The sequence below is a fragment of the Diceros bicornis genome, chromosome 26, assembly GCF_020826845.1.
Source record: "Diceros bicornis minor isolate mBicDic1 chromosome 26, mDicBic1.mat.cur, whole genome shotgun sequence".
Classification (NCBI taxonomy): Eukaryota; Metazoa; Chordata; class Mammalia; order Perissodactyla; family Rhinocerotidae; genus Diceros; species Diceros bicornis.
Genome location: NC_080765.1, coordinates 38,205,956 through 38,225,315, shown reverse-complemented (window position 1 = coordinate 38,225,315; position 19,360 = coordinate 38,205,956). Strand labels below are relative to the sequence as shown.

Genomic DNA, 19,360 nt, shown 5'->3' with positions numbered 1-19,360 from the left:
TCATTTCAGAATACACCAGACAGTCTGAGTCAGGCTGCACTGCTCTTCAAGGCTAGGTCAGCCCTAACTTGTCCACGTCAACCAGTATCTGAATTTTCATGGCCACTTTTTATACTATGGCCAAGTTAGTGGAGTTTGAGTAGAGGGCAGGGGAAAGATTATATATATATCTCCCAGATATTAATCCTTTCTTAAGGATTAATTAAGCAGAGAGAAATCATGCTCATTAATTTTTAAAGCTTCCAAGCATTTACTTACAAAATGGGACATGCCTAAGAAGGTACAGGATGGCAGGTTAACATGGGAGGGAAGCCCATGCCCTGAGCCTGGGTACTCTGGACAATGGTGGCTGTGTTTCTTGGAGACTTTGTATTAACACCCCAGAATTGGCATTCCAGAAATTGGCATTCATCCCTTGCAACAAATACTCACAAGAAGCCTGTATTCTAATCTCTCCAGGCCAACTCAAGAGGGTTTGAAACCTGCACTGACTGCCCAGGGCATGTGCTCTCCTTCAGTTTCCCAACTGATGCGGGTCCCTGGAACTAAGTGAATACAAACACTGATGACTCTACCAAACAGTCCTCAAGATCAGTGTGATGGAGAGGGGCAAACATCTCCAGCACTAGCCTGCCTGCCCAGGGCGCCTGTCACAGGGTGGGAGGACTGGGCAGAGGAAAGAGTCCCTGAGAGCAGAAACGATCCACCTGCAACCTTTCCAGGGCTGATGGGGCAGCTTGCACAAACAAAACTTGCACGTGACTGTTCATATTCAGAAGAGCCAAAAAGGGAAACCCAAATGCCCATCAACAGAAAATGAAAGAAGCAGTCTCAAAAGGCCACATATTTCCACATATTTTGATTCCCCTTATATGAAAAATGTCCAGAACAGGCAAATCCATACAGACAGCAGATGAGTGATTGCCTACAGCTTGAGAGGCAGGGGGAGTGGGAAGATTGGGGTGGTGGGTTTTTTTAGGTGATGAAAATATTCTAAAATTCATCGTGGTGATTTAGCACAACATTTTGAATATACTAAAAACCACTGAGTTGTATAATTTAAAAGGTAATGTTTACATTATGTGAATTGTATCTCAATTTTTTAAATGTTTAAACACACCCCACCTATGGAGATAAACTTGTCCGAGTAGACACGCCCATTACTGTTTCCTCTATTAATATAGGGTTGGAGTTTTGCTCTTTCATACTTTTTTTTCCTTTCCTCCCCCCTCCACGACTTTCTCCTCCTCCTGACCATGCCTTTAGTGGTCTTTCAACAACCAAAACAGCCCTATTGAGGATGCTGTGCTAAACAGTCGTCGCTGTGGGTCTCTGTGGAATCCCCCAGCCCACGACTCGGCTGGCCATCTGTCTCCTCGCTAGTCATTATCTGAGTGAAAGACAGAAGACCCCTGGAGGAGTGACATATCAGTTGATAAGACAAGCCTCTTATCAGCCCAAACCCAGGGGAGAGAGGGACAGAGAGGAAAGTTGCTTTCGTGTCCCTCTAATTTGCATTCTGTCACCAACTGCTTAAATAAAAGTGTTTTAAAAAAAAGAACCAAACCCTGTGATTTTAGTACCCAGTCTCAACAATTCTTTGTGGGGAAAGGACCACATGAAAAAATGAAAGATATCTATATATAAAATCTTTATTACAGGCAATATTGGTCCATACACTACACAATACCAACAGTACAAGTTTAATCTTTCAAAATCATCATTTAAACAGCAAAAGACCAAGAAATAAAATTTGAGTCAACTGATTATTTTTCAAAATATTCTCAATGCACATTATCCTCAGTTCCCTTATTATAGTGAAACATACAAATACAGAAAAATACCCCATTTAACATATACTAGTGTTAAATGGTTATTTGGCTTAAAATCTGAGTTAAGAAAATCCTTTTTAGCAACCTACGTACAGATAAGTAGCAAACTTTATTACATTAAACAAATTCGTTCTGCTTAAAATGTGTAAAGAATTTCATCCATCATGTGTTTTGATCCCAGGACAGTGTTTATTCTCTCATCATCATGGTTCTTATCTGAACCATGGTTCTTATCTGAACCAACTCAAGGAGTTGTCCTAGACATATAAGCTTATCCTCTTCCCCAACACACTTCATCCAAAAGTCTGTTCAACAGATGGCAACTGGGTGGCGGTCACTTCGCCACATGATGCCAATGGTGCCGTGAAAGCATGGCCAGACCTGTCAAACAGCCTGTTTTCCTACCTACTGTGGGTTGCTGCTCAGGAGGTACGATAGACGCCAATACAAGCAGAAAATCTGTAGCTCCTCTGCTACGTGCCTTGGAACACTTTCAATTTTTCTGGTCAATGCTCTGATTAGGTAACATACATAAAAGCCAGCATATTAGTTTAAATCTTTAAACAAAAAACTATATTTTCCAAAGTCATTATCATTTGGGGCAATTAAGTGATCTTTTCTTGCTTTGTTGAGCTTCATCTTTAGGGCATCTCTTCTTTCTTCCCATTCATGAAGTTCAGCGTTTCCATGTGCAAATTTACAGCTGCTTCCTTCCGTGCAGGTACCATTCATATACCTGTTAGGACAAGTCAGCTTGGTGAGTGTCCACAAATCATTTATAAAAATCTACACGTCACTAGCTTTATGATTTTCATAAAACTTTTAGTTCAAAATCTTGAGCCTAAAAAAATGAGTATTTTACAGCCTTGACATCCACAATAGAGAAATTAATAAACTATTTAAATGTATTTAATGAAAAATACTGATTGATGGGGGAAAAAAGACTACATTCCTTCCTGATGCAGTAGAAAGAAATCAGAAGTGGCATTAAGTAAAAGATGTCTTCAACGGTTTTAGATTACATGGATCTAAACATGGAAATTAAATATAAACTGATTTAACAAAATGAGGAGCAATTCAAAAGTATCTAGTTTTTCACTGAAAAATTTTCTAAGTAAACTTAAAGGAGTGACACTAACATTTTCCTTTGACTTAAGTTCCAGATTTACACTTGAAATAGAATTCAAACACAGTTTCAAAACTGATGAACATCTACTATAAGAAACGTGGTAAAAGGTTACATGGTTCCCGCTGAGAACTCAGAGATGGTTCGGACAAATCTGAATGAACACACTTCTCTATTTAGTTACCTTAAGACATTTCAAACCAGTATCGGCAGACTGGTAAATCTTCTCATGTAACCACAGAAGAGTGAAGAAATAATGTTTAAGGAGCAGCCTTGAGCACAAATCCAAGCATCCAACATTACAAGACTTATCATCCAGATATTCTCTGTCCACTGACATAATAACCGTGAAAGTCATGTGAGATCAGCAGTTTTCATGTGGAAATTTAAGAGACCTACGTACCTATCACAAATACTAAAATATCCCGTTGGAAAGCGGTGCTGCCAGCAGTACTGGTCGTCTTCAGTGTGGAAAACCTTCTCCTTGTGCTTCTCCGAGGAGATGTGGCCTTGCCACTGCTTCTCACTGTTACAGTTCTTCCCACACATCCAGCAGTGGAAGTCCACCTAACGTGCACAAAGACACATGTCCCATCAGTGGTGTTGGCTGTGTCCCTCAATGTGTCAAACACTGTTCAGGGCACCAGGGGGACTAGAAACCACTCGACTCAGACCCAGACCCTATTCTCGGAAGCCCGTCTAGGAGGGGAGTCAGGCAAGAACATAAAACTCAAAGTCAGAACTAGGACCAAGGAAAGGATCCCGACACTGGGAGGCCTGCCAGAACACGAGGAGCAGAGAGCAGGGGGCAAGGATTCACCAGTGTCCAGGTGATAAGAACTGGTGTGCAAACAAGAGTGTCTGCGGGAGGACAAGGGGCAGGTTCTAACGAGGATTCTGGGAAGGATTAACACCAAGAGGAAAAGCAGCGAGGACGTGAAAGCCCAGGGCTCACCAAGTGCAGAGGGACGGGCAGCAACTCCCTTCAGGGCACATGACCTGAGCCCCCGCTACGGGCAGGACTTTGGCCAGGTGCAGGGGAAGTACACATGCTGGGCAGACGCTGCCCGGGGGCCCAGACCTACAGAGAAGGGACTCTGGTATGGGGGGTGTAAGCGCCACCACAGATGCAGGCTCGGAGCGTTTCATAGTATTTCCCAAATGCCCTGGGTGAGAATCATCTGCAACACTGGATAGAACAGATTCCTGGAGACTTCCCAGGAGATTCTGACTCAGTATGTCTGGGGTGCAGACGAAGAGTCTGTCTTCTTAAACGCCCCAGGTAAATCTCATGACCCAGCAAGTCTGGGTGATACCCTGCTCTGGGAACGGGAGGAGCACTTAAGAAAACGTGGCAAGGGAACCAGCACTGAGCCTTGGCAGAGAAGGAGGAGTTCCCAGGGCGCATCACAGGAAGAGAAATGGGGCAAGGCTGGGCCATAGACGTGACCTGGATCGAATGAATCAATATGGAGAGGTGCCAAAAAACAAAACAAGAAACGAGTAGCAGAGTAGCAGACGCATGCACTTATGTCATCTTAAAAAAAATGTGCCAGGCAGAAGTAGAGACTAAGAATAAATATGTCAGATAGGTAAACATGGCCTGGAAAAATACACACTGGATCTGGTCCCTCTGGGAAGGGGGACAAATGGGGTTCCAACTTTATCTGTAACATTTTATTTATTTTACAGAAGCAAATACAACAGAGTGTTAACATCAGTTCACTTGGGATAGAGGGCTCAAGATATTCATTATATTATCCTCTTTTTTGAAAAATTTAAAAGAAAACCAAAATAGTAAAAGACCACAGGTGACTTAATTTCTGCATAGAACCCTGGAGGCAGAGCCAGAGTATAGGCAGTAAGGAGGGAAGGAGGGACCTGGGTGGGCGGGGGAGCCCATGCGTCTGGGCACCTTTTATGGCCTGGCACTGGGATAAGTGTCACAGATTCAGTATACTTCACTTCCCATCACAACGCCACTTGGAGACGTTCAATAATCTGCCCAGGGTCACAGGCTAGTAAGGAGAGGAACCAGGACCTAGACTCACAATATTCTGGCTCCCAAGTCAAACAAAGGATCAGAGAAAGGATGTTTTAGAATGAGGAGACTTAAGCTAATGGCAGGGAGCCACTGGAGAGAGAAGATGAAGATACTGGTGGAGGGCGGGCAGTGAGGGAGGGAGCCAGGTTCTGGAGAAGGAGGGACAGAAAAGACAGGCTCCACCAGTGGCTGGGAAGCAAAGGAGAGGCGAATAACCAACAGTACTCACGGTAACCTCGGCGTAATCTGTTGGCATGTGAATCTGTTTTCCGTTTTCCTTGTTTGACTGACTGGCTACATCATCACTTTTTTCATTTTTTTGACTCTTTAGCCAGAGTTCATAAAACTGCTCCATATCTTGTACTAAAGAAAAATGAATCACTTTCAGCAGTGAAGATTTAAATATACCATTTCAATACATGCGAGATCAGGCACACTTCTTCTATCAGTTGAAGGACATTTTCAAAAGAAAAGCGAGAGGGCTGAAGGGAGACTGATTATATTAGACAAGGAGATGGTTCACAACATCCAAGCAGCAGGTAAACGCTCATGGGCAAGCAGCAAATTCAGGACTGCCAGACTGCAAACATTTGTTTTCAAGATTAACTAACTCCCCCCTGCATTTGCAAGACACTTGGGGGTGCGTAATACTCAGAACCATCGTAAGGGTAGTGCTAAAAGGAAAGCCTTGGCAAGGCTTTATGTTGCCCCATGTTAAACACTCATCATCACTGTCATCACACGAGGCTACTCACATGGCTTAGGGGGCCTGGAGCTGATATGCTCCTCACTGTTTACTGAGAAAGATGAGAAACCTACTACTACTGGGACCGAGATCCTGACCCTGATGGGAGTCCATCAGTCAAGCCACACTCCCAGAGGACGGACATGCTGGGGTACAACTTACAACAACACAACTGTGACGAGGCCCTGGGCGGTGGCTGTGAGCTGCTTCCTACGGTAAGAACGAGTGTATTCTGCATTACTATCAAGTGCTAAAGCAAAGGTTTCTCAACCTCAGCACTGCTGACATTCTGGGCAAGACAATTCTTTGCTGTGGGGCTGTCCTGTGCACTGTAGGATGTTTAACAGCATCCCCAGACTCTACCCACTGGATGCCAGTGGGATGCATGACATCCCTGCAAGTCATGACAATAAAAATGTCTCCAGACACTGCCAAATGTCCCCAGGGGGATAGGAGTGTGTAGCCAAATTTATCCCCAGTGGCTGTATGTCCCTTCTCCAAGCACGAGAGTGAGAAGGAGCCCCGTCCACACAAGTCACTGAATTTTGACATGGTTGAAACACAGCAGGTGACGTGCCTAAATCCAACTGCTTCTTGTATTCTGGAGACTGCAGACTCTAAGCTGTCAGTAAACTTCTATCAGTTAAGATTAAAGAACAATGATCCTTGTAGTAAAACATTTTTTGGCCAAAAGAGAAAGGGTGCCTGAGGCCCCTTTCAAAGACTCCCATAGCAAACTTGAAGTTTGACCAAAATAAACATTCTCTCCTTGGGCCTTTGAATCTGGGCCTGTTCTACTAGTAAGGCCTCCGGGAAGAAACTTCCAGCTCTAACCTGATTGATTCAGAGGTGACTAGTCACAACGGGAGCAGATGATGGGATTTAAGCAGTCACGGAAGGACTGAAGTTCCCCGGACCATTTTTCAGGAACACACCTATGATGTCAAGGGATGCACACCTATACATTCGTATCTAAGCAGACACAGATGTCAGGTTCTGCTCCACTGATAAAACGGTACCACTGTTTACAATGCAGACTGCTTTCTGTGCTCACAGGAAGCAGGCACAGTTACAGAGAGGAAAGAAACTTCAGGCGAGCCAGATTTCACAAGTGTCCAGGCTACACTTAACACTGACTTACTCCCATTCTCTTTCATGTAAGTCCACACTTCCCGTTCCTCAGGACTGTGAGCAAAGGAGCAGTTTCCAACATACTGACACTTCTTCCCAGAAGCAATGTGATTGCACAGCTGTGTGAAGAAAACAGGAATATGCTTTAAGACAGAGCACACTTAGTAAAACTGCCTAATTTGTACATTTCAGCAAAATAAGCATTATTATCCACGCTAATGCTGAGTAATATTTTAAAATGATTAATTTGATTCTATTCAAATTGACTATAAGCCCAAAATACATGAGATGCTATTAATATTAAGCTTTCTATCTCAAAATTTTTCCAAAGAAAATTTCCAAAAGAAAGAAAGGATGGAACTGGAGGATGGAACATTTTCCTACAAGGAAGTGTCTACACACTCACTTATTCAGAGGAGCTGCTCTTAACACAGCAGAAATTTTTATCTCTGCAGCGCAGCCTCTGGCCCCTCAGCCTGACAGCCCCGACTCTCCCCTGCCCAACACTCAGGATGCCTCCTTGTCAGCACTTGGGAGCAGTAAGGAAACCGCAGACTACTCCAAAGGTACTAAACAGTGTCAGGAAAAAATCTCGACATTAGCTGACTTATAACCAATACTGGCAGCTAACCTCAGCCATAATTCACTAGATATGCATGGTCTAAAGACAATATTACACTAACCAGGCCATCCAGTTATACAGCGTTCAAATAATATCTCTTCTGGTTATTTGCACTTTATTTTACAAAGTAAATACAGTGATACTGGTAAGAAAATAAAGTGATAGCAATCAGAACGCAGACTTCTCTAAGAACCACGACTATCAACACCCAGAAAACCTCTATCACTGAGCGCTCATTCTTAAATACCATCAACTTGTCTTTATAGAGCATAAATCCCAGTACAGTTAATTGTTAGCTTATCTTTGTGTTTCAACAGGAGCTGGCCCAATATATTACTTAGTTTACATAATATTAGATGCTTAGCATTAGGTTTTGCTAAAAATCTAACAGCAGTCAGCCCTTAACACTCCACGTTTCCTCCCAGTGACCCCACCCTTACAATCTTTGGCATAAAGTCAGTAGTCAATAAAACATTCTTGTGACTGACTTTATCATATTCTTTTCCCAGTGAAACCCCAATAAGTACTTGTCAGGTATTACCAGGGAAACATTTACCATAGTCTTTCAAAGCTCAATGGTAAGGAGCAGGGAGAAGAGGAGATAATGGAGAAGGCCAGCCACTGTGCTGGGTTTTTACATAACACCATCTCATGTAATCTTCCCTATGATGGAATTATTCCCATTTACAGATGAGCAAACTGAGGCTGAGTAACTCGACTAGGTCCCTTCTGGCAGACTCTGAAGCCCAATCTCTTTCCACCTCACCACACTGTCTACACACATACACACACAGAGTATTACTACTTCTTTTAGAAAAAGGATCCGTTAGCAATAGCCAGTATGGTAGAACAAAAAGAGGCAATAAGCTACTGTAACATTGCACGTGGTACAGCACATCCAAGATGAAAGAGTAATCGGCAGTCCTAGGCAGCTGCCTCATGAACTAGAAATGGTTCTCAATTGTCTTGGTTTTAACACATTAACAAAGTATTGAGGAATACACCCATAATCTCCATTATCTTTTAAAGCACAAGATATCAATGGTTCCAATCAACCTTCTTCCCCTCCTACAGGACCCACTGATTAAATCATCCAAATCTATGAGTCTAAAACCGCTGTGGATGACACACAAGCATGCCACCTCCTTCAAAGACTGACCTTATCACCTGTATAAGTTTTACAGAACGGCAAGGTACTCTGGGTGATAGGAAATTAATCTGTCTCTTCCTCAACTCTTTCTGGCAATTCAGACAGCGAGGCCTCATTTACGGAGGACCTCTGCAATCCACCTGCACTGCTTCTCTGGGCAAAAGGTTCTCTCCATATTTCTTCCATCAGGGCCGAGAGGTTACTACGTGTCTACGCCCCAGGGACCTTGTCCATTAACTCACACAGTGAGATCCTGCAGACTCTCTCTAGACCCTCTCCCTTGTGAAGAGGAGAGTCCTGGGCCAACTCAAGGGGTTTGCTCACAAAATCATCTTGAAAACCACATAAGGTACCAAGATAAAACGTGCCACCGCATGAACGAAATACTGCCCTAACTTTAAGTTGCTCTAGTATTTTCATTCTAAGTGTTGTTGAGGAGCATGTTCCTCTAACAGTGAACATTTTTCTTTTGGGTGACTTTTTGAAAGTCCTATAAAGTTGGGTACATTTTAGCTGGTATCCATTGCTTCAGTGAAAGAGATAGGCATGAATGAAACAACCCATCAACAGCATTCGTAATAATACGGAAGGCCTTGGGTTTGATATCAAAGTTAAGGAATCAAATTTAAATGAAAGTCTCTTCCATTCCCTCCCAAAAGTAATTCACCTGAAAAATAAGTTAAATCACGCCCATAACTGTTTCTCCATTCTCTATTTCTTGATAATCTGTTTTTCCAAGTAACTCATAAAATTCCAACCAATCTGAAAACTGTCACAGAACCACACACACATACTAAAGGGAAGGAAAAGAAGAGAAGACCATTTAAATTTCATTATTATGACGAGCATTATTTAAAGAACTCCAGTTTCAATCTGAATTACTACTACTTTCTAAAGATTTGAAATGCCTAATAAAAAAAAGTGGCTTAAAAATTACGTATGTACATCAAACTGTAAAGGCATTTGTTTCTTTGTGGGGAGAGGACGGATGTTCATCCACTTCTTACGTTCAATAGACATCACTCTCATCGCACGACGATCTTTGGTCCACCTAAGAAAAATGGAGTTCAGAAAAAACAAAGACACACGGGCAAAGGCATCATATAAAGGGACAGGTACAAAGTTTGTACCTAAAGGACCAGAGATTTTTTTCTCAACTCTTCTAAAAGAAACACCTTATGATTCTGTCATTTCATTTCCTGTCGATATTTGTAAATAAACATTCTCTACGAATCCTCAACAAAGAACTGGTAAAATACAGAAAAAACACTATTGAATCTTGTTGAATTCTTAGCCACTAAGGCCTAAAAATCTCTTCCCTTTTGCTTTGTAATTACTCCTACATCATCTACTTTCCTCTGCTCTCTTCACTTAATCTTTTTCCTCAGATGCATGATTTCACACCTATGAAGCAGGTAATTATGAAATTGGCATTGTTTCCACACACACACACTACTTACGAATGTCTTGCTTTTGCACTGCAATATTTTCTGTTTTTGTCCGGTTCGATGACTTGACCATTTCTCAGACACTGAGCACACACAAATTTTATCTTCATATTAAGAGATCCAGGCATTATTTGATTGCCAAGTACCTTAAACAATTGAAAGATCAGTTTTAATTTTAACACAAAACCAGTTTTCTGAGAACAAAATACTGAATCGTCATGCATTTTTTTCATAATAGCATACAACTTTTGTTTTTGTCCAGTTTGATGATTTAACGATTATACATAGATCTGATAACTAAATCTCCAATTCTCCATCCAAATGCAAGAGAATATGATACAAGCAGATAACAGACACCAAACCTCAATTTATGAAAGTCAGCTTTGGAGGTGATGAATGGAATGGGGGGGCGGGCAGGGGGGGAGGCGGTTAGTGGATAAAGTTTTGCCAGGTGGGAAGCAAAACTACAAACAATCCATCTCCCTTACTCTAAGAATCCCCATAGCCCAAGACCCCAACTGTTTTGTCGATTAAGCTGAATAAGAAAACCGTATCCTACACCCTTGGTAGGTATTATAGGATGCCTAATTTTTTTTATGATGATCAACTAAAATTCAGAATTCTTTTTCACATTAAGAATTACTCAACTCAACATTAAGAAAGTAACTGGACTGTAAGTGTAAACCACATCTGCCAACAACTAACATCCATGAGGCCATTCCAGAAAGCACACCAAATGCAGAAAGTACGCAAGAGAAAATACCTGAGCTCCAGGAACGTTTGCTTCCAAATTTTGCCAATATCGTTTAGATTCTTGAGCAATAGCATCATGTGAGATACCTGGGAAATATACAAGCCTTCCTTTAGGTTCTCTGAATAGTAATAGTCCACCAATCTGGTTCTAGTGAGACACTTCCCTAATTATCCCCACGTAGTGTAATCTATCACCAAGGATGAATGAATATCACATTATTCTTTTCCAAAACGAAGTATTTACAAATATAGGTCTTGGTGGCTTCTGAGCAATCTTTCTTCCTCACAAATCCATACTACATGCATGAACTTGTACTGGCAATTACACGAGACCATACTCAAAATAGGCCACTCTAAAAATGAAAAGTGACCACACAGTTTAAAGCTCAGGATAAAATCAACAGTGTTGTCCCATCAGGTTGATGGAGAAGGGGCTCTGATACCATTTCATCAAACCCTGACTGTGCTGGAGGAGACATTTCTCAACCGTGCACAAACCTACCTGTTTCATTCTGCAATATCCAGACTTTCAATTCTACAAGACTATGCGCATAAAAGCACTCATCTTCCCTTAAACAGCCATATCGAACCTCATGGCGACATAAATCAAGCTGACATTGACCATGAAAAGAACGTATTTTGGAGTATTTTACTGTTGTCTCTCGCAAAATGTGGACAAGGCACCTAAGATGAAAATGGAGTGACATTTTAATATTGTCCTGCCATAGCTTTTAAAAACATATATATGTGTATATATATATATATATAAATGTCAAGTTCTAGACTGAAGATACATTTTAAATCTTTATCAGAAAAAATAAATCACTGTTTGCAATTGTTAGGTTAATTGGGGAGGAGGAGGATAATTATATATTAAGCCATAAAATACTTAAAATACCTAAATCCACGTCATGAGAAGCAATAAATCAGTAATGTTTTTCTGTATTAAGTATCAATTTAATAAATCATTTTTTAATTCTCAGCAAAATCTAGTAATAGACCTTTTTTAAATACTCATCGTCTTTCAAAACAACTAAAAGAGAGACGAGATGTCTGGGCGGATACTACCCTGTTTTTATTTGAATCTAAAAAAGAATCTATTTTATCACTATAAAAATTAGAAACTACCAACATACTTATTGTCTTCAAACTCATGCTTTGTAACCGGGTGAGAGCAAGAAGAAGAATTATCTTTATTTCTTTTACTTATCATTCTAGGCTTATGATCAAAACATTTCTGGAATAGACAGAGAAGAAGAATTATCACAAAAACGTAATACAAAATAGAACTTTTGTATCACACTTATACATTACACACTTATACCAATTAATATTCAATATGAAGTCTTAATACTATTCTTTTGGACAACAGTAGTAGCTACCCTTGCTGAGTGAATGCTTTATCATATGGCAGGCCCTGCGCTAAGTACTTTATACTTCCGGGCTTGCAGCTCAGATACCATCACCAATTTTACAGCAGAAAATAAGGTTTGGAGAAAGTACCTCGCAAAGGAATATAAACTCTCCCAGATGCTCTTGGAGAAGTTTGAATATAGTAAGGTTGACCTTTCCATTGCCACCAAAAAAAGCCTCTCTACTGAAGGCCCCTTTCCGCTCCAGAGTCCAGATGTCTATCTCTTCTTGGCAATAAGCAAATGTGCAGTGGCCTGAATACCTACATTCCTCCTCAGCAGCAACATCTAGAAAGACATTTAAAACGTGGGACATTGTTTTTTCTTTTTTTTTTTTTTTTTAATTTCCATCATGTAAGATTTATTAATTGAAGATAGTTTTAAAAGACATGATATATTCCAAAAAAGATATTGATAATCTTACCTACAAGAGATCATTCAGAAAATTCAAAGCATTAGTCCAATATAAACTGTTAGAAAATATTCTTGGCATTCTGTTTTTTCATTTTTTTATTTTTTAATTTTTTGTTTATTGCAGTAACATTGGTTTATAACATTGTAAAAATTTCAGGTGTACATTATTGTACTTCTATTTCTGCATGGACTACATCATGTTCACCACCAAAATACTAATTACAACCCATCACCACACACATGTACCGAATTATCCCTTTCACCCTCCTCCCTCCCCCCTTCCCCTCTGGTAACCACCAATCCAATCTCTGTGGGACATTGTTTTTTCAAAGCCAATGAATATTAAACACATTTAGGGCATCATTTGAATCTTTATAACGAATAGCTTCAAACAAGGACATTGTTTTTTCAAAGCCAATGAATATTAAACACATTTAGGGCATCATTTGAATCTTTATAACGATTCACGGATAGCTTCAAACAAGGAGATGCATTTTACTACGCAGGGATAGTATTAACTCTTTAAAAAAGACAGCACCATAAGTCTAAATTATTTTTCTTTCAGACGAGAAAAAAGCCTTGATACTCCCATGCACTCCATCTTAGTTTAAAAAATCATCTCAGGACATTCGGAGCTCGTTCAGATGAAGCTGTTTTGACAAAAATGAAAATACTAAGTTCTCTCAAAAGCAACTTAAAAGAGCCATATTTTCAAAGCCTTAGTCCAGTGTTCTGATTCTGTTTAGACTAAGTCAGAGAACTTAAAGTTTGAGACAGTTTTGTTCAAAACCTGGGCAAAGCCCTGTTTCCGTAAAAATAATAAAACATACACTATATAAGAAGTTACAAACAGAGGTAAAAACAATATAAAAAATACTAATGTCTCAATCCAAGGAACTTGCTATTAACTCTATCTAAATATTTTTGGTAAAGTAATACTGGAACCATTATAATAAATGTAGCAAATCACTTATCACTTATGTAATGTATACCAATTAAGTAATTACAGTATATACCTTTACATATATAATAAGGTCCTTCATAATTTGTTTTTGTTGGTCTTGGACGTATTTTTTTCCATGATTTATCTTCAACATTCTTTATTCTACCAATTAAAATATCTTTCTTACATTTATGATCTATATTACCATGGTAAGTGAAATCCATTAACTTAGGGCCTGAAAAAGATATAAAAAAGACTGCTCATACGCACCAAAAGTGTCATTTCATTTCACAGGCATATTTACAAGATGTCAGCAGATGGATATTGATTATTAAATTCCCATAAAAATCTCATTTTCATAACCCCTAAACGTAAGCAAGCTACTGAAGTAATTTTTGCCTTTTATGCTGTTTGTCAGACAACACTAAGTTCTATTCAACACCAGTCCTCCCCAAACATATGCTTATTTAACTACTAGGATAGGAATTCTGATGGCCTCCAAAGGTAAAGAACACTGTTAAATACACAACTAAGAAAAAAAATGAATTTGGGTCCAGTTTAGAATAAATTGTGTTTCTATCACTTGACTTAGGAGTAAAGATATGAAACAAACCAAGAGAAAGTATTTTACTTTTCACAGACATTATATCATATATTGGTCTTAAAATGCTCTATTTGAAAATGATCAAGTTCTTTTTTTTGTGTGTGTGTGAGGAGGCTCGGCCCTGAGCTAACATCTGCCAATCCTCCTCTTTTTGCTGAGGAAGACTGGCCCTGGGCTAACATCCATGCCCATCTTCCTCCACTTCATATGGGATGCCGCCACAGCATGGCTTGACAAGCGGTGCATTGGTGCGCATCCAGGATCTGAACCGGCGAACCCCGGGCCGCTGCAGCGGAGCGCGCGCACTTAACCGCTTGCACCACCAGGCCGGCCCTAGATCAAGTTCTTAAACATATACTTAGAACATGAAAAATTTCATGAAAATTTCCATAAGCTTTCAAAATCAGGTAAATATTCTATTCCATATGACTCTATAAATAAAATTATATCAAATAAGAACAGAAACTTATCCTATTAGACTCCAAAGACCCCAAATCAATCATTGCTGCTTCTTGAGAAAGAATTCAAATAGCGATTGAAGAGTCACACTAGCTGGTGTTTTCCACATGTATTTACAAATTCCTAAGAACTCAGGTTATTGATGAGTTTAATATTGTCTGCTCCTTTGTTTGGTCCTGACCTGATTTTACAAAACAGATCTGGCAAGCTTGTCTCAATTCATGGGTTCCTTCGAGGGGGTGTCTGGGGTTCACTGATGAAGGCGGTTTAGTAACTGCACTTCCAAAAAAGTTTCCAAAGTCATTTCTAGGGTGACTTGAAATTCCCAAGAAAGTCTCAGAAGCAAACAAACTGCCTGGTCCATCCATCTGCAAGCAGATCAAGGGAGAAACAGAAAACAGCCCGCGAATACCACACGGTTACCAGAGGACATGAGTTCATCCGGGAAATCAGAGATTCTTCACACACTGAAGTTGGTCCTATTCTGTCCTTAAGGAGCGTCTACTTAAAATCTCTTTCTTTCTACATTTTCCTCTCTTTGGGTCTCTAAGCCCCTCCCCCACTTTTTGGGATCCTCGACGAGTTGTTCAAAGCGACAGGTGATCGTTCTGCTCCAACAGCAAACACATTGTATGCGCCCTGATCTTATATCTCCTTGTCGTGTTTTCGCTGTGCTAACGCCTCTTACACTGTCAGCTAAGGTGATTAATTTGCTGTGACAGATCCAGTCTTAAACACAGAGCATGTATTACTGGATGTTCCAGAGAGTCTTATTTTAACGCTATTTCCCACAGCACACACAAAATTTAAGGGAGAATGTCATGTTCTTTCAAATAACTAAGTTACTTAAGTAAAAGACCTATTTTCAGTTTAAGCGATGTATTGACAAAAGAGGAAGTGGCACTTACAAGTAAAAGGGAAGAATTACTGCTGTTAAGCGATGTTCCCTCTCTAGAAGTTGAGGTGGACAGATCTAAAATAATAAAAAAACTTCAACAGACCTTCTCATTCTAATCATGGAATAAGAACATCAGGGCTTAGTAGCTGACTACGGCTTCCCACATTTTCTTCCCATCCCAATTCCTAGCAGCTTTCTTGCTCATTACTGACACTCAAAGAGGGCTATGGAGTTTTTCTTTTCCTCTAGAAACCATGGGCATAAACAACCCTTAGAGAAACAAACAAATAAAAAGCTATTTCCAGAGACATAAGGTAAGGCAAGGCCTACCAAGTGGGACTGTTAAAAATGACTAAGAAAATAACTCATATTCAAAATGGGAAAAGAGCCTCTTCTTTTGAGAACACGAAGCAGGAACTCACCATAACATTAAGAAAATCAGTAAGCTTCAATTACTTTCTTTTTCTCAGTCTACATTCAGTTATTTCCTCTCTGCACTTCTGTCTCCCACAAATTTGAGTTTCTTCAGTTGCCAATCTTTATATCAATTATTTTGATTTTTGTCCCTTCAACCATGTAACTATGCCTCAGAAAAATATGAAGATTTCTATCATTATTGTTGAAAAGTATGTATTCAACCTAGGATTCCAGAAACAGGAGTCAGACTAAAAATTCAGCAATCCTTTGTAAAACTAAGGCATCAGGCATAGTTTGCTGAGCTGAATGAATGAAGCCTAAAACAGACAGATCTAATTGTTATTCTGAACACTGATCTTAAATTAGTCTTAACTAAGTATTTGCCCAGTTCAGAATTTAAAAGGATAATCTATCTTTATGATCCTTTAAGATGGGCACACCCTTTCTTGGAGAAAACGTTAAAAGCCGTTTCACCTCCCAAAACAATAGACACCCAGCTTCACAAACTATCTTATAAAAAACCAGTGCCACAATACAATCCTGTTCTCATGGCTCTGCTTCTTGACCTCCACAATGGCACAGTTAATCCAGGTGAATTTAAAACTGAAGGTGTAGTTTTCATATTTCCAGCTACAATGAAAATAACTCAAGTACCAACTACCTAGAATTAGTTAAATAATTGTCAAACACAAATTCACGTTTTTAGACAATTAACTGCGACTGTTTACATAAATGGCTCGATTCTTACCTCGTTTGGATTCACTCATTGAAAATGAATTTAAAGAAGAACAGAAATCTTCTAAGGATGAAGCCAAAGGTGGATACAATTCTGAGAAGGAGGCTGGAGGAGCATACCTCGCACCAATGGGCAAGGTGCCCAAAAGAGATGCCGAAAAGGGCATGCTAGGGGTGACACTGGCTGTCGGAAGGGGTCCTCTGACTAAAGCCGATGGCTAGAAAAGAAAAAAGATTTGCTTAAAACCCATGAAACTCAGTTCCAAGTTGGTTGAACTGTTTTTTTTTTAAATAATAACTTTATTTATTTATTTTTCCCCCAAAGCCCCAGTAGATAGTTGTATGTCATAGTTGCACATCCTCCTAGGTGCCGTATGTGGGACGCGGCCTCAGCATGGCAGGAGAAGCGGTGCGTCGGTGTGCGCCCGGGATCCGAACCCGGGCTGCCAGTAGCAGAGCACGCGCACTTAACCGCTAAGTCAGGGGGCCGGCCCAAGGTTGAACTGTTTTAATATCAGCATATAAAAACAAATGATTACATTGGGTAATCATGTTACCTAACAAAGTTGAAATCAAAATCAAGACTCTGTAGAGAAATCTAAGCTACTGAGTTTACTTCTTTTCAAGCTCACTTTTAAAAGGGATTGAGGTGTGACGTCTAATACTGTTTTAATAAAATGTGACATTCATGTTTCATTTTCAAAACTTCCTTGTGATTCCCCACCCTCACCTGACCATAAGGCTCATGAAAATCAGCTTCACTCAAGAGGAACTGTGAGGACGAGTGTCGTGGCTGACGCAGAAGGAAGAGTGCTCAAGAGAAGGGAACTGGAGAAGCTGGAAGGACTGGGACCATCTTGCCGGAGATGTGACTTTACAATCTCACAAGAACAAATAGAGCGCTACCTTCCCACACCCCATCAAAGTGACAATTTATCGAGAGCTTCCATGGCCTTATCCTATGATGTCGTATAGTATCTATTTAATTCTTATACCTCTCTGAGATATATCCTACTGTGATCGCCACCGTAGAGATGAGGCAACTGAAGAGCTGAGAGGCGAAGTAACTTGCCCAAGATCACCCGGGTAAGAATCAAACCCGGGTCTCTCTGCCTTTTACATATTCTTCTTCCCTCAGTCAACTCCACGTGGACACCACCTACTTCACCACCCTGGAAACCAGCTCTGAATTTCTCTCCCTCATCATCATCATGATATTACTGCTGCTACTATTTTTTTTTTTTTTTGTGAGGAAGACCAGCCCTGAGTCAAATGCGATGCCAATCCTCCTCTTTTTTGCTGAGGAAGACTGGCCTTGGGCTAACATCTGTGCCCATCTTCCTCTACTTTATATGGGACGCTGCCATAGCGTGGCTTAAGAAGTTGTGCGTCGGCACGCGCCCGGGATCCGAACCGGCGAACTCCGGGCCGCCGCAGCAGAGCGCGGGCACTTAACCGCTTGCACCACCGGGCCGGCCCCACTGCTGCTACTATTTTAATATACTTTATGGAAGACGTCAGTAAACTCTTCCTATAAAGGGCCACATATTAGATATTTTAGGCTTTGTGAGCCACATAGTCTCTGTTGCAACTACTCAACTCTGTTGTTGCAGTGTCACAAAATGTTTTTATGTGTCATAAAATATTATTCTCTTTTCTTTCTTCCAACCATGTAAAAATGTAAAAACCACTCTAGGTTTGCTGGCATACAATAACTGGCAGCAGGAGAGATCTGGCCTGTGGTTACAGTTTGCTGACCCCTGCTTTATGGTATATGGTTACCAGAGAATTATCCTTAAGGAATCAGAAGTCCTTAATCCATAAAACTTCTTTTTTCCTTAAATATCAAATGCCTATTCTTTGTCAGAATGTTAAATTTACCCTTTCCGTAACACATGATCCCAATATGACTTGAAGAAAAGTTGCCTAATTACTAGACAGCATGTTTCTTTTTTTATTTCAAAGATGACCCAACTAGCCAGTTACCACCAGAGAAGGACAAAAGTAATTTTCAAGACAAATAACCCAAAGTTTAGCCTATAGGCAGTACTGAAAATATCTAGCAGGTTATACTACAATTTAAAACAAATTAAGCCCAAAAAAAGAAAAACAACAAAACTAAAAAAAAAAAGAAAAATAGAAAAAAAAAAAAAGTAAAACAAATTAAGCCTGCCTTCAGAAGAAAGGAGTAACACTGAAATTTACCATAACAGTTTCATTAGTTTCAGGTGCAGAATCAAGGAGGTCGTCTATTTCATCTCCCAGGACCATATCTCCATCATCTAAAAAAGCTTCTGGCATAGTGAAGGGGATCTTTCCTCCGTTTGCCAAGACTGTAGATGGCAGTGCGCTCTCTTCCACTTGCAGGGGCAAAACAGAACTTAAGGGCATAACGGGAACTGAGGCCAGCTCACTTCCGACTTGGTGAGAAAAGCTGGATGCAGGTATAGAAACGAGAGGAACTGCTTCTTGCCTCGGAGTGAATAAATCTGTAACATGGACGGAAATGTACTCGCTCATTTTCAGTGCACTTACATAATACTAGTGTCAACAGCCAATACGAAAGAAAACGAAGAGCTAGGTAAAAATACAAAAGCAATTATAAAAAATAGACAGCTATAACAGAA

At 40.2% G+C, this 19,360-nt stretch overlaps 1 protein-coding gene across 2 annotated transcripts in view; it reads right to left on the bottom strand.

Moving 5' to 3' along the window:
• Positions 1-1,634: 1,634 nt before the first annotated feature.
• Positions 1,635-19,360, bottom strand: part of ZC3H7A (zinc finger CCCH-type containing 7A) — a 34,673-nt gene continuing 16,947 nt past the window's right edge. The window contains exons 9-23 of one of the 2 annotated variants that reach the window (XM_058570037.1): positions 18,939-19,222; positions 16,747-16,951; positions 15,592-15,656; positions 14,865-15,051; positions 13,694-13,855; positions 12,355-12,551; positions 11,988-12,088; positions 11,354-11,535; positions 10,862-10,938; positions 10,111-10,244; positions 9,596-9,701; positions 6,889-6,997; positions 5,232-5,365; positions 3,362-3,525; positions 1,635-2,568 (exon numbers count right to left, since the gene is read on the bottom strand). In XM_058570037.1, coding sequence (XP_058426020.1) covers positions 2,379-2,568; positions 3,362-3,525; positions 5,232-5,365; positions 6,889-6,997; positions 9,596-9,701; positions 10,111-10,244; positions 10,862-10,938; positions 11,354-11,535; positions 11,988-12,088; positions 12,355-12,551; positions 13,694-13,855; positions 14,865-15,051; positions 15,592-15,656; positions 16,747-16,951; positions 18,939-19,222 — 2,297 coding nt within the window. In that variant the 3' untranslated portion in view covers positions 1,635-2,378. Of the gene's footprint in view, positions 2,569-3,361; positions 3,526-5,231; positions 5,366-6,888; positions 6,998-9,317; positions 9,444-9,595; positions 9,702-10,110; positions 10,245-10,861; positions 10,939-11,353; positions 11,536-11,987; positions 12,089-12,354; positions 12,552-13,693; positions 13,856-14,864; positions 15,052-15,591; positions 15,657-16,746; positions 16,952-18,938; positions 19,223-19,360 lie in introns of those variants that run through there. The other variant, XR_009224126.1, reaches the window with a different exon arrangement.